This window comes from Anolis carolinensis, chromosome 3 (genome assembly GCF_035594765.1).
Source record: "Anolis carolinensis isolate JA03-04 chromosome 3, rAnoCar3.1.pri, whole genome shotgun sequence".
Classification (NCBI taxonomy): Eukaryota; Metazoa; Chordata; class Lepidosauria; order Squamata; family Dactyloidae; genus Anolis; species Anolis carolinensis.
Window position 1 is genome coordinate 28,281,065 of NC_085843.1, and position 24,711 is coordinate 28,305,775.

Sequence of the window (24,711 nt, forward strand, 5' to 3'; positions counted from 1 at the left end):
TGGTGGTAGCCCTACTTTCTTCTGATTTGTTTTCAATATTTGGTATTAAAATACTAAATAAATTACCTAATAACAGAATCAGTTCTGTTGTACCCTGGAATGGAAGAGGCCTTTTCTCCTGGAGATCCAAGAATTTGAAGCGTCGTATTGATGTCAACCTCAGTTGAGTGCTTAATGGAATACTCCATTATTTCTGGAGGTATTAGCGGAGTCTCTCCCTGAGTATCATTAGCTAAGAGGTAGCCTTAAAATTAAAAGCAAACAAACAAAAAAAGAAAGTAGTGACCTCAGGTTTCCTAACCTAAATTAAATACTGCTTAAAGGGCCATAACAAGAGATGTCGAGAGAGCACTAGCATCAACATTTGACTAATGCTATCATATACTTAAACTGCAACTTACATTTATTTTCTTTATTTTCTGTATGTAAGAACACAATCTAAAGACTACAAAGAAATACAATCATGGGGAGCAGTACAGAATAAAATATAGCACTTTCAAATAACAGCAAACATAAGCTCACTTTTGAATAAGGCATACTGCAAGCTTTGTATACTGAGTATGGCGAATACTAGTTTTAACTCAGGTTTTTTTCACTTGCACTGAATTTGCATCCTAAGATAATTTCAGACATTTCAAGTGTAATAGCTAGAAGTTGTATGATATTTAGAAAGCACACAAAGGAAATTCTGCGCATGGGGGGGGGGGGCAACAATACATCTATTAAGAACAAACTTACATATGTGAGAGGAGTTTGATTTTGTTTGGAGCTTGCATGTTATTTTGGATCAACAATCCTAATCTGATTGTGTGGATGTCAGATAGAGTTCAGGGCTCTCATGGGCATGTCAGTTGGCTACAGTGATCCCAACTGCATCATGCAGTTACATAGGACTTAACTACTTCAAACAAAATATTGTCATATGGGGCAAGCTTTGCATTCTCTAGGATAATTAACTACCAGGTAAGTAGCATATCCATGGCATTTTACAGAAAGTGGCTGCATAAGATATTCCATTATACAGAATCTTGAAGAGGTTTCATTACTAAATGACACACTGTGTTGAATTTAACATTGGACTTAAAACATCATGTTTCATTTGCCTCAAGTAAGGGAAGGAACAGCATACACTGAGATGAAGTTCCTGTCCCTGGAAGAAAACACACAAAAACCAGAACACCCCCTACTTTCCAGGCATAGGAGGTAGTCTATGTGAAGGAGCCCAAGACTTTATGTATCAGGGGAAGAAGTGGAGGGACTGCTGCGATGTTCTTTTTCTGATACTTGCACAGCTTTATGTGCGCTTCCCTCCTTGTTCTGATCTGGCACCGGTCCATGATTCAGAAGATAGAAGGCTACATCTTAATTTGCAGGGGGAGGAATGCAAACAGTTATTATCAGTACCAGATTATTTTAAACCCTGCCCCATGGAAAGGATTATACAGCCTTATTCCTGACCAGAGCAGGGGAAGTCCAGTTGACCAATGCTTTTATGTAGCTATCAACCGTAAAGCCTATCACATCAGAGGTCTTGGGGGCCCAGTGATAAGCTTTCTTTTCTGTGGTGGACAGACAACTTTGGCAATTGTGGAATGCATTTGCAAAATGAACAACAGAATTTCCTTCAGGGTTTGTTTTTCTTTGGGATGGAAGGCAGACAGATAGACCCATCAGGCTTCCTAAAATCATTATCTAGGGAAAATTATAGACTGTGGGGACAAAAACCTGCTGAACTGAGAGTTTATTGTGGGCCTTGAAAGGTCACTGAAGCTTGACAGATTTTTTTGTGGAAAGGAGAAATGACAACGAAATTGCACCCATTTCCTGTTTAAAAAAGATCCCAGCTTGACGTAAAACATAAAACTGCTTCATTCCTATGCAAACTGCTGTCTCTTACTGAGTAGTGCTGGCTCAGGACTTTTTTCAACGTTTTATACCAGCAGCACAGAAATCTTTTCACCATCTTTACATGGGGCAAGAATTGCTTTCCAGTGTTGGCTTTTGATATGGGAGGAGGATGCATATTCTGAAAGACTGCCCACATTTATAGGACACACCTCTTTCTCCTTGCTCACAAAGGGTCTATCTGCATGTGTAAATTGCATTCACACCACTTTTCAATGGTAAACAAAAGCTAACAGACAATAAGGCTGGACAATAGGATTTCAGTTTGCAGTGGAGTGATATCACTTGTTCTGTTATGAGAACCTTTCAACTCACCTGTGACTAGAATGAGCCAATGAATATCCTCGTATAGGTCATCAAGTACTTTATTGTCAATGGGACCTGATCCTGGTGAACCAATTAACTGCTGATGCCTTTGTAACTGACCATGAAGCCTCGTCACTCTGTCTTCTAATAAACTAAAGGAAAACATTTAGGAAACTTCATTGTAGCTACATTTACATTAAGTGCTTGTGTGCATAAAAATGATATCAAATAAATGTAGTATATTCAGACATTATCCAAACTATACCTTGTAAGAAGAGGTATACAGTGTTCAGCAGCAATTCTTCCTAACATGCCCACACTGGCCAGTTGGTCAGAAAACTGCTCTCTATCATCCTCCTGAAGCTCACTTATTTCCTCCTCTTCTCTAGAGGCCACACCATTGGCAGTCTGGGATTTTAAAGAAGTTATTAACATATAAATGCATGGTATTGTGTAAGTGAATTATAGCAGTTTCATAGTTTTTCAAGAAGTCAATGATAATCACATACAGATTAACATGTGTAGTAGAGCCCTTGGAGGGAACACTCAAGAAGGAAAGAACCCCACACAAAAGATGTAGCTATCTGATTATTGCTGTTAGCAGCCTTTTCCTGCCGTTCTCACTATAATATCAAAAATGCACATGAACAGTCATGCTGGATTAAGATGAAGGCTGATATAATCTACCATTCATTTCCCATAGTAGCCAACTAGATGCCAACAGGAGGAGCATAAAGCAGAACATGAACACAATAGCACCTCACACACAAGCTTCCCACAACCCATAACAAGAGGCATACTATTTGTTACTGCAGCTGATAGATAGTACAACCCCATTATCCATAAAGATTTAAGGGAAATGGTATCACTTATCCATGATTCAAAAAGTATTCTCCTGGAAGTGCAATTCTTTGATATGATTCCAGTTCAAGTACTATAATCAGAAAATTTTAATTTTAATGTAATTTCTTATGTTTATGCTGTAAGTACTATGTAATGCCAGTTGTAAGCCACCTTGAGTTCCCCTAGGGGTTGAGAAAGGCGGGATATAAATATGGTAAATAAATAAAATAAAATAAAATAAAAGAGACTTTGCTATTATCCACAGCCTAGGTATCCACAGGGGGTCTTGGAACATACCCGCTTAGATATGGGGATTGAACAATCATCATGATTATTAGGTATTAATTTCCAGAAAGATTGTCTTTAGTTAAAGTGGTCAGTTACTTCTCAATTGTAGTCTTTCAAATGGGAGTAATCGCTATACTGATTGTGAAGATAAATTCTCCTATAATTTTAGAGAATGTGGAACAACAGAAGTTCTACAGGAACACTTAGTATTGGAGATATAGGGAAAATACCTGTGCCTGAACTAATATTACGAGGAATGAAGAATAAGGAGTTGAGGCAAATATCACAGAGAGGAGAGGAAGTTCAAAACCTCATTAACAACACAAAAAACAAATCACCAAGTTCAAAAATGACTCAAAAGCAAATCTGTTGATTTTCTAACTAAAATATTTAAGGGTTCCTAAAACCAGACTCTGAACCAGAGGATGATGAATTGACCAAATAACACCAATTTTGAAAGAGATTCAGATTATCAGGAAAATATGGGCAAGTTAGCTTAAAGTCTGTTCCAGGTAACGGGGAAAGGTTTTATTAGGGATAACATCATCAAGCACAGAAAAGGCGCAATTCCTGCTGTAAAAGCCGCAACTGCTTTGGCAAAGGTAAAACCTGTTGCACTAGACTTTAGGAACTAATTCACTTCTTTAAAAATGGGCAACAGTGATCCAGTAGATACTGTGTACTTACACTTCCAAAGGTATTTGATAAAGTGATACATCTAATATTCCTGGACAAACCAAGGAGTCATTGGATAAAAGAAGAAGCCCGTTTATGGACCAAATATTTGTTAAAGAACAAGAAGAAGCAGGAATAACAATGAAGGGATGTGACATTTGGAGTCCTACAGGGACTTTCTTATAAGAGATCTGGTCAGCCATGACTAATTGAAAAAATACCCCTGTCCAAAAAAATTCCTAAACCATTTTATATAAGGGATAATACTTTACTACACCACTGTATAGAAGGGACTTGAGCACTCACTGATTTTAGTATCTATTGGTGTGGGTTCTGTAACCAAAATACAACGGATACTAAGGGACCACTGTACAGAAGTCAAATAAATCAGTTATTTTAGACCATGAAAATAGAACCATTCTATATCTTTAAATTACAAGTGTAGCATAACTTCCTTATCCCCTAATTATCAAAAAGATGAATTATTCTGTCACTGCTTCCTTCCAAATTTTGCTTAAGACGACATAATAAGGATGTTGGAAACTGGATCCAAGCCATGTCTTGTCTCTGAAGGGCTCTTTCAGCCCTCTTTCCTTTAGGCAAACCGTCAAATAATGCTCTTAACAACTTCAAAGCCTCAGCTGTTTACTGAAGAGTGTTCCTCTATTTGAAAAGCCTAGCTGCTTCTTTGATAGTGAACCAGCCCAGCTCTACCATGTCAGCTGTGGCTTTTAAACAGTTACTCATGGGATAATCAACTTATCTCACAGAAGTTCATGAATTAAGTTCTGTAAACAAGTTATGCTAGAACTGCCAAGGCATGAATTTAAAGACTTCATTTATGACATTTAGACTGATACTGGCACTTATAACCCACAGTGGCACCAAGAGTACCAAGAGTACTAGCCTGGGCTTTAGGTAAAACTTTTCAGAAGAAAAGTACTTTCATAAACTTTATAATACATTAATTATAATTATGGCAAATTAGCTCATTGTATATCTCAAGGAACCCAAATTGAAATCTGGTAACAAAGCAATAAGTGCACCCCTTTTAAATCTCTTAAAATGCCACAGGAGTGTGCCATCTTCTTCTGTCTTCTTGGACCCTAAAGCTATGATGATCATAACTATAACAGTCTTGCAGCACATTAAAGATCAGGATAGACACGTACTATCCTGCTCCGCACAATCAGACTCTGGCTCCTTGAAATTTTGAAACACGAATCAAGAATGCTGCATTAACATTTTCTCGCAATAGTTTCTCACAACTGTTGTTTGTTCTAATACACCATTTTGAATCAGGAATCCAGCTGGCTCTGCCAGGGCAGTTACATTGCCAATGGACATCAAAAGCAAAACAGAAATATAATACAGCGAAAAATATGACAAAGCGGGGAAAAAGGCAGCAAAGTCACCAAAACAGTAATTGGAGGAAGAGACTGCCAGATCTAAATTGCCCGTTTCTGAATGCTTAGCTTCCAGAAGAACCTCAGACCCAAGACATTCTGAGGCAGATGGCTTAGACCAGGTCTGTACAACCTTTGGCTCTCCAGATGTTTGGGACTCCAACTCCCAGAAGTCCTAACCAGCTTGTCTAATGGTCAGGAATTCTGGGAGCTGAAGTTCAAAACACCTGGAGGGCCACAGGTTGTGCAGGCCTGGCTTTGACAACGGCATGTGCCTCAGCTCTACGGAACCCCGCCACCCACACCCTCAAAGCCTGGCATTTGGAAACAGACAGCCCAGAGAAAGCAGCTGCCTCTTCCCATGGCTGCTGCAATGGCCCCCTGAAGAATCATTTTATTTACCAAAATATTTATAATCTGCCCTTTATTATGAGAATTCAGAGTGGTGCACAGGTAAATCAATGCACAATGTAAAACATTTCTAGATAAAACAGTAAACTACTGTATCTAAGTAAAAGGTAAAGGTTTCCCCTGACGTTAAGTCCAGTCATGTCTGACTCTGGGGGTTGGTGCTCATCTCCATTTCTAAGCCGAAGAGCCGGCGTTGTCCGTAGACACCTCCAAGATCGCGACCTTTCGATCTGCAAGTTCAGCAGCTCAGTGCTTTAACACACTTCGCCACCGAGGCTCTTAAACTACTGTATGTACTCATGTATAACTCTAAACATTTAAGTCAAAAAACCTACCACAAAAACCTGGGTTGACTAATCCATGGAACAATGTAGGAATTGTACCTTCATTGTTATCCGAAAAGCAACCATTCCCTTCTCTGAGTTGAATGCCTTGACATAAAAATGGCAATGGTGGCCGAGACAGCTGTCCCTCTGAGTTGGCACTTAGTTTTCTACTCTATGTGGAGTGACCCCCAACTTATCCACAGGTCATATCAAACTGTATTTTTGAACTAAACCTGCTCTTGACTTATGCATGAGGTCAATTTATACACAAGTATATACAGTAGTTTACATATGATAAAACATATTGAACAAAATGTCTTAGAGCAACTTAAAATTAGTCAAAATTAATAAATTAGTAAAGGCTATCATAACAAACCATGCACTATGCATCAACAGCATTCTAGTCCCAGTGTCCTGTCATTATTCAATAGATCTTTGGTCTTATGGTTCTGCTTTATTTATCTTTCAGGTTTGTTTTAATTAGATTTTTTAAAATCAAGTTTTATTGTGACTCATCTTGTCCAGCTAAATCAGGGCTTAGCACGTCAGAATGCGACATTTATTTCAAAAGAGGCCAACCAAATTGTTCTATATCCCAAGATCCCCCATTAGAATAACTTACCAAATTCCTTGTACCATCAGGAGCAGCTAAGTGGCATTGGATGTAAGAATTAAAAACCTGAACAGCATGCTGAGTAAAAAAGCCTTTATGGAAATGTTTATCATCTTGCACCAAAGTAAGCCAGGATTCTAACAGCTTGTCATATGCTTCCATGTATACCATGTCATCTTTGTCAAGCTGAGGAAATAGAACAAAAAGACTTATTGTCATAATTTATGTCCAAGCGTTTATCAAGGAAGTGTTATGCCTATTGAGCATCTAAAAGTTCAATCTTTCTTCTAACACACAAGATTATCAGAATACCACACAGACATTCATATTTAACTCAATATGCTCACATTTGGCATTTAGTTTTTTTTTGCCCCAAATGTCCTCTAAGAGGCACCCCCCCCCCGATATAACCCTAGTGACTCACAGTTGCCCACATCAAATCTAAAATACAATCTAAAATCTCTCAGAGAATGGGTTATGCAGTCATTTTATGCTATTCCACCCACTGCAATCATTTCCCAGGTTATAACCAAACAATTACAGAGGTATTTCAAAACCATGAGATAGACTTTCAGGAATCCTGGGAGCTACAAGAAGAAGGAGATGACAAAGAAACTCTAGAGGAATGAAGTTGGTGATTCTTACAGTTCCAGATCATTGATGGATGTTAACGAAAATGACAAAACTTAAGCATTGTTAATTCATTTTAATGAACAATTTTTGTAATGAAAGTCATTACAATCATGAATAAAGAATTCATGAAATACTGTTTTTTATAGTAATAAATAAGTAAGATTATTATTATTATTATTATTATTATTATTATTATTATTATTATTATTATTAAACTTTATTTGTACCCCGCTAGCATCTCCCGAAGGACTCGATGCGGCTTACAAAGGCCAAGGCCTCAACACACAATATAACAATACAAAACAAAGGCAAATTAAAAGGAATTAAAACAGTATAAACCACAAGCAATAACAATACGCTAAAACACAATAGAACTGGGCCGGGCCAGAGTAATGGGTACAAGATTAAAAGTGCTGATGTGACAGGTGATATATAAGGCTTAGAGGGCAAGATTTTGGCAAAATAAAAGGATTTCAACGTCAAATATACATTTAGCTTATGGACAAACAGCAAAAATCTAGCAGCTGCCTAAGGTAGGCATGGGCAAACTTCGACCCTCCATCTGTTTTGGACTTCAACTCCCAGAAATGCTGGCAGCTTACACAGGTCTGGTCTAAGGGGTAACTTATCAAAGGTTTTGCTGATGAATGTGCACCTGATAAGGCTCACCTCTAAGTAGACATGTACCATTACACTTCAGAGTTGACAATATTGGCCCACTCAGTATAAGACACTCAGTATAAGGAAGCTTCCTATGTTGCTATGTATTGAACGTCACTTTAATTCTATAGCTATGTGGTAGAGTCTCCTTCTATGGAGGGTTTTAAACAAAGGCTGGATGGCCATTTATTGGGATCGTTTTGATTCTGTATTCCTGCATGGCAGGGAATGGGACTGGATGGCCTTCACAATTTCTCCCAACTTTATGATTCTATGAATCTATTCAGAACTACAAAATTTGGCTTAAGTTAGTAAACAGAAAATATTTGTGGCCATCAAAACACCACGTTCTCCACTAAGTTGTGGGAAGGCACCTTGTATCCCTGAAGTATTATGTTTTGGGGCACCAAATGAACACCATTCCACTGGGTTATTTAATCAACAGGTTCGCTGTATTACACTGGGATAACAGAAGGGTTGTATATATTGCATTTCTTAAAACTGGATTTTATAGTGATGATGTATTATATATTGTGACTACTTTAAGATCATTTTGCAACAAAGGGCAAGATATATACATTTTGAAACAAATTACACACTAAGATATGGAACTGACTCATGGGCTGTTTCAGCTTCTTCCAAAAATTACTGCGAGTCTGATTTCATACTATGCCTTTGACTCTCTTCCAATTGGCAGAGGAAAGATTTTATGTTATGCTGAGATTTGAAGTAGAAACACTCAGCAAAATACAGTGCAAATTCACCCACACCCCCAATTTTATCTCTTATTCTCTGGTATTTGCAGAAAATAAGGGGAAGTCTCTGTGTGCCTCTCAGTGGCTGTTTAAGCAAGAAGACAGGGCAATCAGGTTTGTGGAGGCCTGCCAAAGTTCATTAAGAGAAGGAAAGTATGCAAGGGAATCTTGTAGCACCTTAGAAAATTACAAAGAGTATGAACCTGACAGCATGAGCTCTCATCATATCCATGTATAAGTCTAAGCATTTCAGTCAAAAATCAACCCCCCAAAACCTGTGACAGCGTCTCCATAAATCAAAATGAGCACTTTATCTTAACTTTTATCCCCACAAAAGGAATTATTTATTTATCTGTGCAGACCAGCAAAAGGCCAGCCCTAAGTTGGTCCCGAAAGAATCCAAAACAAGCACTGACTCTCCCTCTATTCGCCACAATGGCTCTGCTTCTGGCTTTTTCTAACACCTGGTGGGGTAATGGCGGTGGAGTCAGGGCAGCTAGTTCCCTGAGCTAGAACTGGCACTTTCCCTTCTTCATTAAATGACCTTGACCTATCTACAGATCCTATCAAAATCCATAGTTTTGGTCCCTAAACCTGCTCTTGACTTATCAATGAGATCAACTTATACAACAGTAAATATGGTAAGTTTCCTTCAACAGATGCAGAAAAAGGGGTACTGTTCTCTTATCCAGGTGGAGGCCAAAAGAGGGCACTAAACAGAGAAGGATATTCCATTTTATGGGGGGTGGGTGGGGGTGGGAAGGAGGTTTAAAGAAGTAAAACAATTTCCCCGTTTTTCTGTTACTCCCCCACCCATGTCACCATCGTGGAAACAACCCTTGTTTATGAAATGGGAATTGGGGAAGGGAAATAACCAGTGAAAATGGGGCAAATTATTTTCCTCCTTCAACTCCCCCCCCCCCCCCCAGGACTATCCTTCTCCTGTCTGGCGCCCCCTTTTGGCCTCTGCCCGGATAATGGAATAGTACCGAAAAAGGAAAAGTGGTAACATTATTCTCCCCTTTCTGAATTTCCTACAGAGATGAAGCAACTCCATAGGCTATACCCAAACATTTTTAATTCCTTGAAACCTCAGCCATTAAATTATCGTGTCTAATGATCAGGTAGCTTGGAAATTGGTCTTCCTGAAAAACATGTCAACCTGAGGAAAGATCAGTACACAGGATTTTTCCTACGTTACTAAAACCTATTAGGAGATATCCCCCGCCCAAAAAGAAAGGAAAGAAAAGAAAAGAAAAGAAAGAGTTAATTTATTCGAGAATCCTCTTGCGTGCTTCCTGGCCATTTAATTAGAACACATGCTTGAAGACTTTTTGGGCATGTGGACACACTGTACAAGTGTGAATCTACAAAGTACTAAGAATTGCCCATGAATTGCCCGGGGAATTTAATACCAATCTGGTGTTGGAGACACAGCTATCTGTGACCAAAAAAAAAACAAAAACAAAAAGCCACAAGCAACAAAACTATATATTATAATAATACAAATTTTGACTCCAGCAAATCACAATTCCATTAGAGCTGCAGTCTGGACTATGTTGACAATATGTCTTTCAGAGCCTGAAGAGTGATATAAATGATGGAGGAAACATTTGACAAAAGATTAGTTTGGTATAAACAAATTTATCATAGTGGAGATTGATTGAACTTCTGATGCTATATTAAATTACCAATCACAGGACAAAGTGCTTAAGATCACAATGAACAAGAAACATGTTACCTACATAAACAAATAAGACTGTACACATGAATACAAAAAATTAATAGATATGGGGAAAAAATCAAATGGCATAGATATAAAGCTATGAAGCAAGAATGTGAGAAATCAATGACCAAGTCTGACACCCAAAACAGATATTGCCATCAAAGGACTTTTAGTATGCAGAGAGCTGATTTAGTCTCTGTATTCAAAAGCTACAACCATGCAGATTATTGTTGCCCTGATCTGGTCAAGTGTGAAGGTGAATGTTCAAGCCCTAGTTTGTACCCACATCATTTCTCATTCACTCAGTAATTTTTACTGGACAAAACGTCTTTATGAAGAATCACATCTCTGTTCTGTTGTCGCAATTCCTACAGTTGTGAACAGCAACTTGCAAGTGTCTTCTAAATAAAGTTAAGCCCAAAGCACCAGAACAACCAAATGTTCTGCCATTTTACCCTGTAGCCCTTGGAACTGCCTAAAACTCAGCTCGATTAGGTTTCCCAGGAGGTTTTTGAGGTATCCAGGAGCAGCAATCTGTCTACAATTGCAATTTGCCTATAGGCAATAGAAATTGTGTATTTCTTGCTTTAACTACTATAAACCCACAGGAGAAATGCCAAAGTGTTTAAGGCAAACTGAAGAAAAGTGTAGATAAGAACACAAGGCCATCCTGGGTTAAAAATAGATCCTTTTAGTCATTAGTTTCCACAATGCAAACACAAAGACTGTACTTCCATTAATATGTGTAAAACCATGAGTACATGTGGAGTGGGTGGGAGTGCATGAATATACTCGTATGTGTTGTCGAAGGCTCTCATGGCCGGAATCACAGGGTTGTTGTGAGTTTTCCAGGCTGTATGGCCATGTTCCAGAAGCATTCTCTCCTGGCATTTGGCTCACATCTATTGCAGGCATCCTCAGAGGTTGTGAGGTATATTGTATCTCACAACCTCTGAGGATGCCTGCCATAATGGGCGAAATGTCAGGCGAGAATGCTTCTGGAACATGGCCATACAGCCTGGGAAACTCACAACAACCCTATGCTCAGTATATTTATCTAACATTTACTTATTTTTCTTTTCAATATTGTTTTGTAACGGTGATGTCTATCTTATGCAATAAAAATAACGACAATATGAAACCACCATAATACCACAGCCTTCTGTGGAAAGATAAATCAGGATAGTTTGCCAATCTCTGTGTGCTGTTTAGGTGCTGTGCTGCTTGTTCTAGAATTATACCAACACTTTCACCCCTGGACAATATTCCTGCTGTCAAATGTTTTATGTATCCTTCTATAAAGTTGTTAAATTATGTTGTATTAGTTATCTGGAAATTCAAAATGCTCCAAAATCCAAAATTGTCCCCATGGCTGGTTGAGATAGTGACACTTTTGCTTTCTGATGGTTCAACGTCCATAACGTTTGTTTCATGCACAATATTATTAAAAAATATTGTCTATAAAATTACAGTGGGCATGTGTGTTACATGTGTGTAAGGTGTCTATGAAATGTAAATGAAGTTAATATTTAAACTTGGGTCCCATCTCCAAAATCTGAACAAATCTGAAATTCAAACCAAAGCACTTCTGTTCCTAAGTATTTCTGATATTGAGATACTCAGCCTGCATTACTATAAAATTAATGAAACTATTTAGAGAAGAAATCATAGCAGCAAAGAAAACAGAAATACGAATGTGATAAAACTCTAAAATCCCAGCCCCATTATTTCCAGTAATGTCCATATAACTGTTATTGGAAGCACACTTGAGAGATCACATAACCAGAACTAATATTCATTGGAAACTTTAGGAGGAAAAACTGCAAAAATTTAAACAACCGTTCAATTCATCATTTTTTTCACCTTACAATTTTAGTCTTCTCTATGTCAAAGTATTTTTTTAATTCTCAGTTACGCTCATAGATAAATGTCAAAAAACAGTATAATCAAGAAAGGGATCAAAATATGATTTAAATAAGTGAATTCAGTTAGAGGTTTCAAGGTTCAACTGGAACTAAATGCTAAGCCAATATTGTCTCACATTTCACAAAGTACTCTCAAACTAAGCTCATTTCCACATAGAACACAGATGCAATTCATTTAAGCTCTGGAAATCTATTTGACTGTTGGGAAGGGGGAAACCTATATGACAAACTAGCCTACAACTTTTTTAACAATTAAAAGCCAGCATATTGGAGTGGGGCTTTTGAAAATTGGTACTTACCACTTCTTCCAAGGCAGCACTTCTCCCAAAAGAGCAAGTCAGGTGTGTGAGGCAGTTAACGAATGAAGAAAAAAGTTCATTTGGAATGGCTGTTAATATATTGCGAGGGAATACAGTGATTAAGTTGCTGATTATGCTTGAAATCCCTACTGCTTCCGAGTCTTCTATTTCAATTCTGTAGAGCAAACATTTGATACAAAGAAAAAAAAGGTCAGTATTTCCACCGGCACGTTCAAATGAGGGTCACTTGTGGCATTTTTCAGAAAGATCTTTTTAAGCAGTATTATGCCACGGTTCAAGCGACAAAACAACAAGGGGAGTCCCACCCTCCTCCCTCCTCCCAGAGCAAACCTAAATTCTAGGAAGCAATCGTATTCCATACCCATTGATAGTGTTGAGCAATCCTTCAATGAAGTGAGCTAAATAATCGACTTGGGAACTTTCGTCGGGAAACACCGGCCCGTGTAGCGAGGCTAGCTGGGCTAAGCACTGCAGGGAGTCTTGTGCCATATCTGTGTCTTCTCTAATTTTTCGATGCACCTTTTCGGAAGCGAGAGGGTTAACACCACATCAGGGGGTGGGGAGGAGGAAATAAGATGTTCTTTTACTATACAGTCACATGGCTCAGGATCCTAAAGAGGCGCGCACACGCACACTGAATTTATTCAAGCTTCTGCTCAGTATGAAATAAACAGGCATGTAAACCTTCGAAGCTGCCCTTTCAACACAATCAACTTTGTAAGCCCTATTTAATTAATCAAAGCCAGTGTTTCACTGGGACCTACCTACATGCTGCAATGTCTATGCATGTTGAGTCTTAGAGAGAAACAGATGCCAGCCAGTCAGACATGCTGCTACTTCTAAAAACAGCAATAATGACAGCCATCCGTATTATGCTAACTATGCCTGGGCTACAGCGTCTTGCTAAAGTTAGTCCACAAGTTCAATCAAGATTATAGGGATGCTTCTTTAGCAGAGGTAAACACAGAACCTTCAAGAAAGCAAATGCATTTCGTACAGCAAAAATCCCCTTTTCCTTTAAAACAACAAACCTTATTGCTATAAGCAGGATTCATTCCCTTGTTGGTACTAACTCCTTTTACAAGGCGTTTTCCAACAATAAGTCATCATGGCAAAATAAACATTCATTTGTTCACTGATTACGCAGGCCTGCAAAATTGAGGGTCATAAAAGCTTTTTATAGGAATTTGATGTTCCAGTTCCAATAATGACCTCAGATTTGCTTCATCACATACAAGTTTTTTTTTTACAACCTGCTCTGAAGTTTTTGGGTTTTGTTTTTTTTACAATATGTGATTGAATAAGATTTTTTGGGGGTAGTAAAGAGTAAAGAATAAGAAAGGGGTTAAAATCTTCCAATGGATTTTCAGAATACCTTTGTTCAAAAATGTTAAAAGACATCATACTGGAACATCAGTGCCTGCATTTAATCAAAACTGAGCAAGAGTTGAACTGAGAAAAATATTGTTTTGTGAAAGAACTGTGTGTGGTATGACATTTTTATTGTGTTTTTTCCAGTTCAATGCCCAAAAATACTTTGATGGAGATACAATATATATTTTTTTCATTTCAATTCTGTTATGACAAAATAGACCATAGCAGAGGGCTTCTTGTAAAAGAAATTTTTGGATGCCAGCAAAGCACCTGGAATTCAGGATTAGAAAATAATGGTTTTAGGATTCTTCTCAATTACGTTATGCAACATACACTATGCTTTGCCATTATCAAGCAAATTGACTGAAGCAAACTGATGGAAGATGATAATAATAGTAATATAAAAAAGGATGACATAAAGACGCTATTTTATCTTTTAATAGCCCAGATAAAACATATAGCACTAAAACTCCAAGTGATTAAAAGGAAAGAGGGCAGGGAAAAGGAAGCAATCGAGTCGTACCTCTGAAACTGATGCATTCATTTTCATGTAACAAGAATTTAAGCGTCCCTTGTGTAAAGAGTGTCAATATTTGAAATGCCATTATTTTACATCAAAGTATAAGGTTTTTAAACTCAAGGTTTCTTAACAGAGAATTATATTAGAAAGGGTTAACCTGAAGTCTCAAAAATATTTGCTTGAGGAGGTTTCCCAGCTGACAGTAGCAACTGTCTGGGTTGTCTAGACAGCTGTTAACTTTGCCTGCAGCTGTTAAGTAGTCTGCCAGTACGTTTTTCACCTTTTTGAAAATGCTTGAGTGAGATTTTTTTCAAAAAAATCACAAGTTACTATGTACACACAACAGCTAAAGCTGTTGAGAGATTTAGAAAAGGATACAAAAGATGCATCATCGTCTAAACAAAGTTTTAAATATATTTCTTGGCTTTGAAAGCAATATCATCAAATTCCAACAATACACAATTCTATTTTGGGAGATAAATCCAAACTCTTTTCTTCATAAGTTTTCCAAGGTCAGTTGCCTAATATTGTATTTCTTTGATTCTAAAATGTACTCACCCCCTATAAATATAACTAAAAATGGGATGGGTTTTTTTTTCTGTTGCTGGTACTGAAATTAGTGTGTGTCTTACAATCGATTTTTCTTTCATGTCAGGAATGACTTGAGAAACTGCAAGTATGAGAGAAACTCTGGTATGAGAGAATTGGCCATCTGCAGGGACGTTGCCCAGGGGACACCCAGGTGTTCGATGTTTTGCCATCCTTGAGGGAGGCTTCTCTCATGTCCCTGCATGGGGAGCTGGAGTTGACAGAGGGGAGTTCATCCACGTTCTCCTGGATTCAAACCAGCAACCTTCAGGTCAGCAACCCAACCTTCAGGTCAGCAGTCCTGCTGGCACAAGAGTTTAACCCACTGCAGCATTACAATAGATGAAATATGCTAGTAAGATTATAGCTCCTTTCCACCAATTCCTAAAGAACAGACGCTTGTCTAATGCCGCAACTGTACATGTACATAAAAGATTTGGCTTAACTGTACATGTACAGAACTGAGCTGTGCATTTCCTGAAGATATCTTGACTTGGCTTTGTAAGAAATGCTACAGGGAGGTCAGCTTTATGTAAAAGAACCATGCACACCCTTTTAGTGAGTGACCAACACATGAGGTAAGAACAAATACATTTGCTCTTGTCCCCCACTACAGTGTAAACACAAATTTCCTACATGGAAATATTATCGGCATAGGAAATTGCCAATGGGAAGCAGTGTTGTGTTCATTTTGATTGATAGAGAACAGGATGGAATTAGTGCAAAATTATCTTCTTGAAATGTGTAACTATGTGTTCTGAAATACTTTTTCCTCCCATTCAACAAATCACTTACTTGTACAGGCAGTCCCCGAGTTACAAACATTCGACTTACACACAACTCCTAGTTACAAACGGGGTGAGACAACAGGAACTAAAAAGGAATCTATGCCTCGGAAGGGAAATCCACTCCTGTAAGAGTTATCATGGGAAAAGGGTATCTCTACTGAAGCTTTATTCCCAATCCTTGTTTCCACAACAAGACAAATTTTTCAAAATCCAGTTCTCTAAAGGATAGAAAGTGAGGTGAAATCTTCTAAAGAGGGTCCCAGACAGCAAAATAAACACCACAGGGGTGTTAACCCTTCCCTATGCTATGCAAAAAATATTTAAAATGGGCTGGATTTGCACCTACTGAATGTATCTTGTTCATAACATGGGGACTGTCTGTACATGGAACTTCAATAAACTTTCACTGCCCACGCAAAATCTCTGAAGCTAACTATGCGTGCTAGAGATGCTATCCTTTTTATGCTCTGGTGAAGATGTCAGCCATTCCCATTCTACAAGGAGAGATTCCCATTTAATGTCCATTTATAGGAAGATTATCTGCCTCTAATGACAAAAACAACTGGACCTATGGAAATATTGTTTGGCAAATTACAAAATTCATTTGTACAACTCTTACCTGGATTCCTCCTATTGCATCCAACAGGGAGAGAAGAAATCCAACGGCAGTCTTAGAAAGATGTGATAACAGGAGTAGCAAAAGCAGGAGCAGAAGATGAGTGATTTTGTCCTACTAAACAAGCACTACAGGATAATAGGACTTACTGTGAAGAAAAGCTCCATGACTCTGCTGTCCAGGAGGGTCTCACGCCAGGATTCTGTTGGCTTTAGCATCACATTTTGTGAGGATTCGAACATAGCTATATAATGTCTGCCTAGTTATCTGGTGTCAAGGTCAACAACAACATTCCAATTTAGATTTTTTTTCATATAAAAAATCCCAGATACAACAGGTCCCATTCAGAAAGAATGCAATGGAAACAAACTTTAAGCCTCTTCACATACACAGCATAATTCATGCATGAGGACAAGGAATAAAAGGTATTAAGTACTGAAAAAAAGAATGCCCAAGGAATGCCAGATAACAGTTTGATCACAATGACCAGACATTCCATAGTGGCACAATTGCTTTAATAATCATTCCAATGAGACAGGAGGAGAAAGGGAAATAAAAATGATACCCCACACACAACAGGTATGCAAACTTGTGTAAAACACACTTCAAACTCATTTAAAAATGTTCTTAGCTGCTTTTATAAAATAGCTATATGGAAATTTAGGACAAGCTTTTTTCAAATCTGCATAAACAGGCTGGCATGTTTTGCACAATTATCAAATAAGTTCCCACTTGTTAGAAAAGCAAGTGAAATAAAACAAACATAGTTTTCAGAATAAGATTAAAGATTGCATATTTCACTAACAAATCCTGCTCAGAATAAAATTCTATTCATTTCACTGGGATTACTTCTAAGTAAATGTGCATCAAATAGGAGCTTTGGGATCTGAAATAAAGCACATCCAGGAAATTCGATGTGGTTACTATAAGTGCCACTCCTATAAAGTCAGAGACACCGAACAAACCTACTGCAAAAATCATTAGTAAAAATATATAATGAGTCCTGTAATCTGCCCTGAGTCCCCTCTGGGAGATAAAGTGGAATATAAATAAAGATGATGATGATGATGAGTGTCTTTCAGAGCCATAATTCCCAATACCATGAAACCAATACACCTGAAATTTTGTACGTATATTACGATATACTGTATTTATTAATTTTAGAGATATATTAATTTTAATATATTGCTTGTGTTTGAAATCTTCAGTCACTAGGTGGCTGATTTTGTTAACCAACACATAGTATTGCAATTGGCAACAGTCTGAAGCCACAAGAGAACATTAATGTACAAATAACTAGAAGTCTGCTTCCTCAACCCCCAGTGAATAGCAAGGGACTACAGTACTGTGTAGCCATATACATATACATACATACATACATACTCTCTCTCTCTCACACACACACACACATATATATACATATACATATATATACACACACACACACACACACACACACACAGAGTACATATATATTTATTTATTTACAGTATTTATATATATAAAAGCTTTAGACACCGTAAGGGTTAACATCCCCGTGGTGTTTGCTTTGCTATCTGTGCCCCTATTCAGAAGATTTCACTGCATTTTCTGTCCCTCTGATAATTTAATTTGAAAAGAAGTAGCTTGTTGTGGAAACAAGGACTGGTGATAAAGCTTCAGTGGAGACATTTTTCCCCCATGATAATTCCTTTAGGAGTGAATTTCCCTTCTGAGGGGTAGATTTCTCTCATGTCCTGTTGTCTCATCCCTGTTCTTAACAATTAAAGGCCTGAAAATTCAATTGCAAGAGTATAAAATAAGGGCTTTTGCCGATGATGTAATATGCATAGTGGAAGACTCAAGAAAAAATATTGAAAATTGGATTTTAAAAATTGAAGAATTTGGTAAAGTGGCAGGCTTTAAATTAAACAAAAAGAAAACTACAATTTTGACAAAGAATATGTCCAAAGAGAAACAAGATGAGCTACAAAAGAAGACGGGAATACAAATTGTTCCGAAGTTTAAATATTTGGGGATTTGGCTTACAGCAAAAAACCCACACTTACTTAAAAACAATTATGAAAATAAATGGAGGGATATAAGGAAGGACTTAGAGAATTGGAGATATCTGAAACTCTCACTTTTGGGGAGAATAGCAGCTGTAAAAATGAACATTTTGCCTAAATTATTGTATATTTTTCAGAATCTCCCTATTATCAGGAATGTTAATTTTTTTAAAGCTTGGAACAAAGATCTACTCAAATTTATCTGGATCGGAAAAAAAGCCCAGAATAAAGTATACAGTATTGACCGACTTGGTCGTCCAAACTTAAAGAACTATTTTGAGGCATGTTCTCTTACATGGTCAAAGACTGGACAACTTTTAAAAAAGTAAAAATATTGACATTAGAAGGTTTTGACCTACGGGTGGGATGGTATTCCTACCTCTGGTATGGAAGATCCAAAATAGAAAAAAAAATTCGGCAATCATTTTATTAGATCGGCTTTAATAAGAGTTTGGGAAAGATATAAATCATATTTTTATACCAAAATTCCTCTGTGGGTTTCGCCCTTAGAGGCAACCCAAAGAAGATTTTTAGGCTGGAGAAAATGACCTACATACAAAGAAATATTAATCAAGAAAAACGATATGCTACAGTTGAGACCACAAGAGGAATTAGTCTATAACTACAAGAATCTTTCATGGCTGCAATATTATCAATTACAGGAACTTTATAACAAAGATAAAACTGTTGGATTCAACGAAATAGATGACCTTTGGGAAGGACTGATAAAATTAGCAAAGAGGAGGTCACCAGAATATATAACAAACTTTTAGAACGGTAAACAGGGACAGAATTTATAAAGAATTGTATGATTAAATGGGCTGCGAACATTGGAAGAAACATAAAAATTAAGGAATGGGAACAAATTTGGAATACTAAATTAAGATATACTTACGCTTTGGACCTTAAAGAAAATTAGCTTAAAATGATGCATAGGTGATACATGACTCCAAAAAAATTGGGTATCACGTATAAACAATCAGAAAATAAGTGTTGGAAATGCCATCAGCATGAAGACAGTTTATACCACATGTGGTGGTCATGTAAACAAGCCACCAAATATTGGAAAATGGTTCACAAAACAAGCCAGAAGATTCTAAAGATAAAATTTGAAAAGAAACCAGAATATTATCTATTAGGTTTGATGAATCCGGAAATGAATTTAAATCAAAATCAGGACATTCTATTCACCTATCTAACAGCAGCAGCGAGAATGGTATATGCCAAATTATGGAAACAAAAAGAGATCCCATCAAAGGAACAATGGTTAGAAAAGATATCAGAAATAAAGGACATGGATAGTTAACTTTTTTATTAAAGAGAGTTACAGGAAAACAAATCAGACAGACAGACTGGAAGTATTTTGAAGAATATAAGCTTGGATTAAGATAACTGAAATATGTAAGAAAGAGCATCACAAGATAAATAATGAAGAAGAGAAGGGGACATAGTCAGCAAATCCTCTTGGAAGAAAGAGGAATGAAATTAAAGAATGGACATTAACCGTGAAGAAGATGAATGGAAGCAGAATTTCTACCCTACCCTCTCCCCCTTTTTTGTCCCCCCTCTTTTTTCTTTTTTCTTTTTAACTTTTACAAGTATTCATTCCCACTTCCCTACTTCCCTCCAGAGGTAGCTTGTCATTGTCCTTTATGGCCAAGAGAAAGTGATGCACCTAAGAATGGGCAACTTGGAAGTCCCTAAATAGACTGAGAAGCGGAGTGGGCAGATCAAAAGACAACCTGGCAAGGTGGCACTACCTGGAGGAATCCTCCACCTTGTGCGACTGTGGAGCTGAACAAACAACTCCTCATATGTATGCTTGCCCACAATGCCCTGCCTCATGCACGGAGGAGGAGTTTTTTAAAGCTACGGACAATGCGATTGCTGTTGCCCGCTTTTGGTCCAAAACTATTTAGCTGTTTGTGATTCCTTTATTTTATCACTTTTAAACGTATTTATTATGCAATGCTTTTGACACGAAATAAATAAATCTAGCGGGTTTCATGTGGCTGAAAGTGGATTCAGGACATGGCAAGTTATAATAAGTTATTAACTGCCAGACTACTGTTCGTGACATACTAGAATGTATTTGGGGGGGGGGGGGGGAGTTGCAAATTACAGGTAACATCTTTACTTCATTATTGGAGGTGCACCTGAAATTATTCCAATGCAATATTTTATGAGTCTGTTATCAAATTATATATTCTCCTCACAACATGGACCATATGATACCACTCTTGAATCCCAAATATGCTCTTGAACTCCCCCCCCCCCCCCCGGTCTCTTCACTGGCTTCCTGTAAAGGCTCCTTGTTAATACCTTCAAAGCCCTCCATGGCTCTGTCCCCCCCCCCCCCTTTCTTTCCATGCTTTAATATCCTATTATACTTCAACATGCCATGCAGAATTCTGGGAGCTATGGCCCCCTCTCCAAAAAACCATCCCCAAAGTATATATGTTTCTGTCCTCATAACCTCAATTTGTTTGTTTCTTTTTTGGTTTTGGATGTGGGGAAATTATCCTTATTTTTTAAAATTCCAGGCTTTTATATCTGCTCTTCTTTTCAGATTTATGGTTACTTTTTTGGATATTTTATTGTTTTATTGTAACTGTACATATTAAATAATATACACCAATTTAGATCCAAGAACAGTAGTTATGAAGGATTTTTGTCTTCTAATGTTGCAAAATTAGTCTTATTTTCAGCTTTTGTTTTTGGTCTGCTTTTATTTTCATATTTATAGTTGCTTCTTTGGGTGTTTTTATTGGTTAATTGGGGCTAATGTGGTTTTTTCTTTTTTATTGCCTTTCAAAACATTTTACTACTCTTTTATTGTTATTACACTGAACATTATTCACCTCAGGGTCACTATGAATTGGAAACAGCTTGAAGGTTCATAACAATAACTGCAAATATTAAATAATATATACCATTTCAGATCCAGGAACAGTACGGCAGCCTACAGACTTTATGTAGCCTGCTGGAGGGCAGAATCAAATGTCAGCCTTGGAATACCATCTGATTTTCCTAACATTCACCCCCCAAATTGGCTGAGCTACTACCTCAATTTGCCAGCTGAAGAAATGCTTCCAACAGCTCTGGGATACTTTAAGGTGCTGATTTGTGGAAGAGGCACTCTGAAACGAAAAACCAAAATGCCACTAAAGAACCTCACTCCAGGCCATCCAAAGTAGCAGTCGAGTGACCTCGAGTGACCAAAAATGAGATGGTGCAGCTCTCCAGAACCCTATACCTCCCCCTGCGTTAGATTTAGCAATCCAGTTGTAACTCACTATAATTTCCAGTTCTGGTATGCGACACAAAACTAAGCTTTGACAACGAGTAAGAATTCGGAATCTTACATTTTTTGTTATCTTTAAAGGATATAATTAGGAGGAAGAAAGTTCCAACTTAAGACTTGATTGGCTAGTGCAAGATAACGCTGAAAGACTGAAGACATTTGAGCATTAAGATTTTCACGTCGACTGAATTCTTGCAGAACCTCTACTGTGAGCATGAAAATCTGATGGAGATCATCCTCCTAGGCAGGGTAAGAACAAACATTTAGTCATTATTCACTGGGACATAACATAAAATAGCAGATTTAAAAACTAAGTAAAAGGTTTGTTTCATTTGTATACAGTACGAAATCCTTTCATGAATTCAATATGCACAGTTTCAAAGACCAATGCTCAAAAGTATTCTCTCCTTAGAAATGTTTGTGTGTCTCACTAAGTCCTCCACTGCTATTCTATGGAATGCTTTTGGTCCAACTATAGTACACAAAAAAGAGATCCCTATTATTCAGGATTTCAGGTATTCACTGGGAGTTTTAGAATGTATCTCTCATAAATATGAAGATTGAACTGTATTCCCTGCAACCCAAACATGGGAATTATATGAGGGATATCCGGAAAGTAAGATTACAAGATTTTTTTTCAATACAAAGAAGGAATATATTTTAATAAAACATAAATTGATTATAGCATAGGTATTACATTATTTTTCCACTTATTCACAATTCAGTTAAATACATTTTTTCATCTATGGGATGAATGTTTTGATGCTTGTGTCTAGAAGTCTCCTGCTGCCTTTTTCAGTTCGGAGCTGGCGGCAGTGGAAAAGGATGAAGAGGAGGAAGCAGCAGCAACAGAGCTGGAGTTGGGAGCAGGCGGTGGAGGCAGTGGAGGGGCTGAGGATGCCTCTTGGCTGGAGTGGCTCCCCAAGCTGCTGAGACCCCCAACGAGCTGCGCCATGGTCGAGTGCACCCGTCCCAACATACTGTCGCCGGAGCGAGGAGGAAGGCGATGGGGACAAAGAGGAGGAACAGTCGTTTTAGAGAACTGCCGCTGAGCACCTTCTGCCACCGCCTCCTCCTCCCCTTTCCTCCTCCATCCAACATGCAGTAGCATGTTGGGCCCAGTGCGCTCGGCCATGGCGCAGCTCGTCGGGGGGCTCACCAACTCGGGGTGCCCCTCCAGCCAAGAGGTAGCCTGGCCTCGCTTCCGCTGCCTGCTTTCAGCTCTGGCTCTATTGTTGCTGCTTCCTCCTCCTCCTCTTCCCCCACCAAGTACAGAAGTGGCACCATAGCAGACAGTAGAGGAGGTGGGTGCTTTTTAAAGGTTCTCCTGGGTTCTTTCCTTTTGCTACTTTACTCAGAGACTGGGATGGTTCCTTTTTTGACTGGAGTTACACTGACCCATGGATGAGTTGATCCAGTTTTTTGGGGGGCTACTATGGTGCTATGGCCTTAATTATCAACGAAAAGCTCTTTTCCAATGGCAAACAAAGAAGGATCAAACACATGTAGAATGAAGGGTATGACGTTATTCAACCTGGCCATATTTCAAAGGCTCCCAACTTTAATTCCCATGAACCACAGCCAATAAAGCAAATAGTTTGAAATGGTGGGAACTGTAGTTCAAACAACTGGAGATCACAAGACTGAGGAAGGATGCTACAGAAAGCTTCCTATTCATGTAGAAAATACAATTTTCCTTATTTAAATTTCTTCCATAAAGACACAGCATCCATTTACCTGAAATATTCGTTTGCAGTTACCATGGAATTCCATGCTTAATCCAATATTGCTTGTTTTACTTGAACTTGAAAACTCACTCAGCAATGCTGTTAAAATGGAACAGGCTAATGTTTGCTGTAAAAAAGAGGAAAAAATAATTTACTATATTAAGTTATTTAGAATAGTAACGTTTGAGTGTGTAGTCAGTAACAGAGTATTTTAAGAAAAACAACAAATACGCTGCTTACAAAATTTTGACAGATTCTGAAAAATATATTACAATTATTGTCTGAATAAACTGTACTTTTAATACGCTAAACATAATTTTCTATTAAACTAAATAATACATTTTACATTACTAAAGAAACAGAGTGACTTCCAATCTGTAAAGGGTGTTGCTAATAGCACAGTTAGGTTTTCCTATCTTTCTCCATGCCCCAACGTTTCCAAACTAACCTGCGGCAAAGAGAGTGCCATCGGTCAGCACGCTGGAAGTGCTAGTCTCAGTTGTAAACACAACCTGGGGGGGTTGTGAGACTCAGGTTAGAGTAGAGGGGAGCTGCAACGAAATGTTAAGGGGTACCAGACCTTTTTTGAAGAGGGGGTTAGAATCTTGGTCTCCAGGTTGGGTTAAAATTAAATTGACCATTTTAGAAGGAGAGGGAGGTAATAAAAAATAGGCGCCTCCGTTCTCACCTCTGACATTCTTCCTTTTTCTTTGCCTCTGGATTACCTCTGTCATCTCCTTCTCATTAGGCAGCAAAAACATCAGCTCCATTGTCATCCATTTTCCTTGCTTATGAGGGAGAAACCTAGCTTCACCATGAAGTTGTTGTGGGGTCTTCATGGTGAAGGACCGTACTCTGAGTTACAAGAAGCACTGTTTGACTATCAAGCAAAAAGCGGGTGCTAGAAATAATATCATACAAAAGCTGACTGGCACAACCTGGAGATCACAACCA

General features: G+C 38.1%; 1 protein-coding gene and 1 long non-coding RNA gene across 2 annotated transcripts in view; one reads left to right on the top strand and one right to left on the bottom strand.

The window, feature by feature from the left end:
- The window catches only part of xpo4 (exportin 4), an 83,303-nt gene that overhangs the window by 22,796 nt on the left and 35,796 nt on the right, over positions 1 to 24,711 (bottom strand). The window contains exons 5-13 of the mRNA XM_003219250.4: positions 23,768 to 23,884; positions 22,117 to 22,270; positions 16,828 to 16,940; positions 13,154 to 13,311; positions 12,772 to 12,946; positions 6,783 to 6,959; positions 2,477 to 2,619; positions 2,221 to 2,363; positions 67 to 244 (exon numbers count right to left, since the gene is read on the bottom strand). Coding sequence (XP_003219298.1) covers positions 67 to 244; positions 2,221 to 2,363; positions 2,477 to 2,619; positions 6,783 to 6,959; positions 12,772 to 12,946; positions 13,154 to 13,311; positions 16,828 to 16,940; positions 22,117 to 22,270; positions 23,768 to 23,884 — 1,358 coding nt within the window. The remainder of the gene's footprint in view (positions 1 to 66; positions 245 to 2,220; positions 2,364 to 2,476; positions 2,620 to 6,782; positions 6,960 to 12,771; positions 12,947 to 13,153; positions 13,312 to 16,827; positions 16,941 to 22,116; positions 22,271 to 23,767; positions 23,885 to 24,711) is intronic.
- LOC134297367 (uncharacterized) overlaps positions 17,187 to 24,711 on the top strand; it is a 38,229-nt gene continuing 30,704 nt past the window's right edge. The window contains exons 1-2 of the long non-coding RNA XR_010004081.1: positions 17,187 to 17,257; positions 22,112 to 22,279. This is a non-coding gene — a long non-coding RNA (uncharacterized LOC134297367). The remainder of the gene's footprint in view (positions 17,258 to 22,111; positions 22,280 to 24,711) is intronic.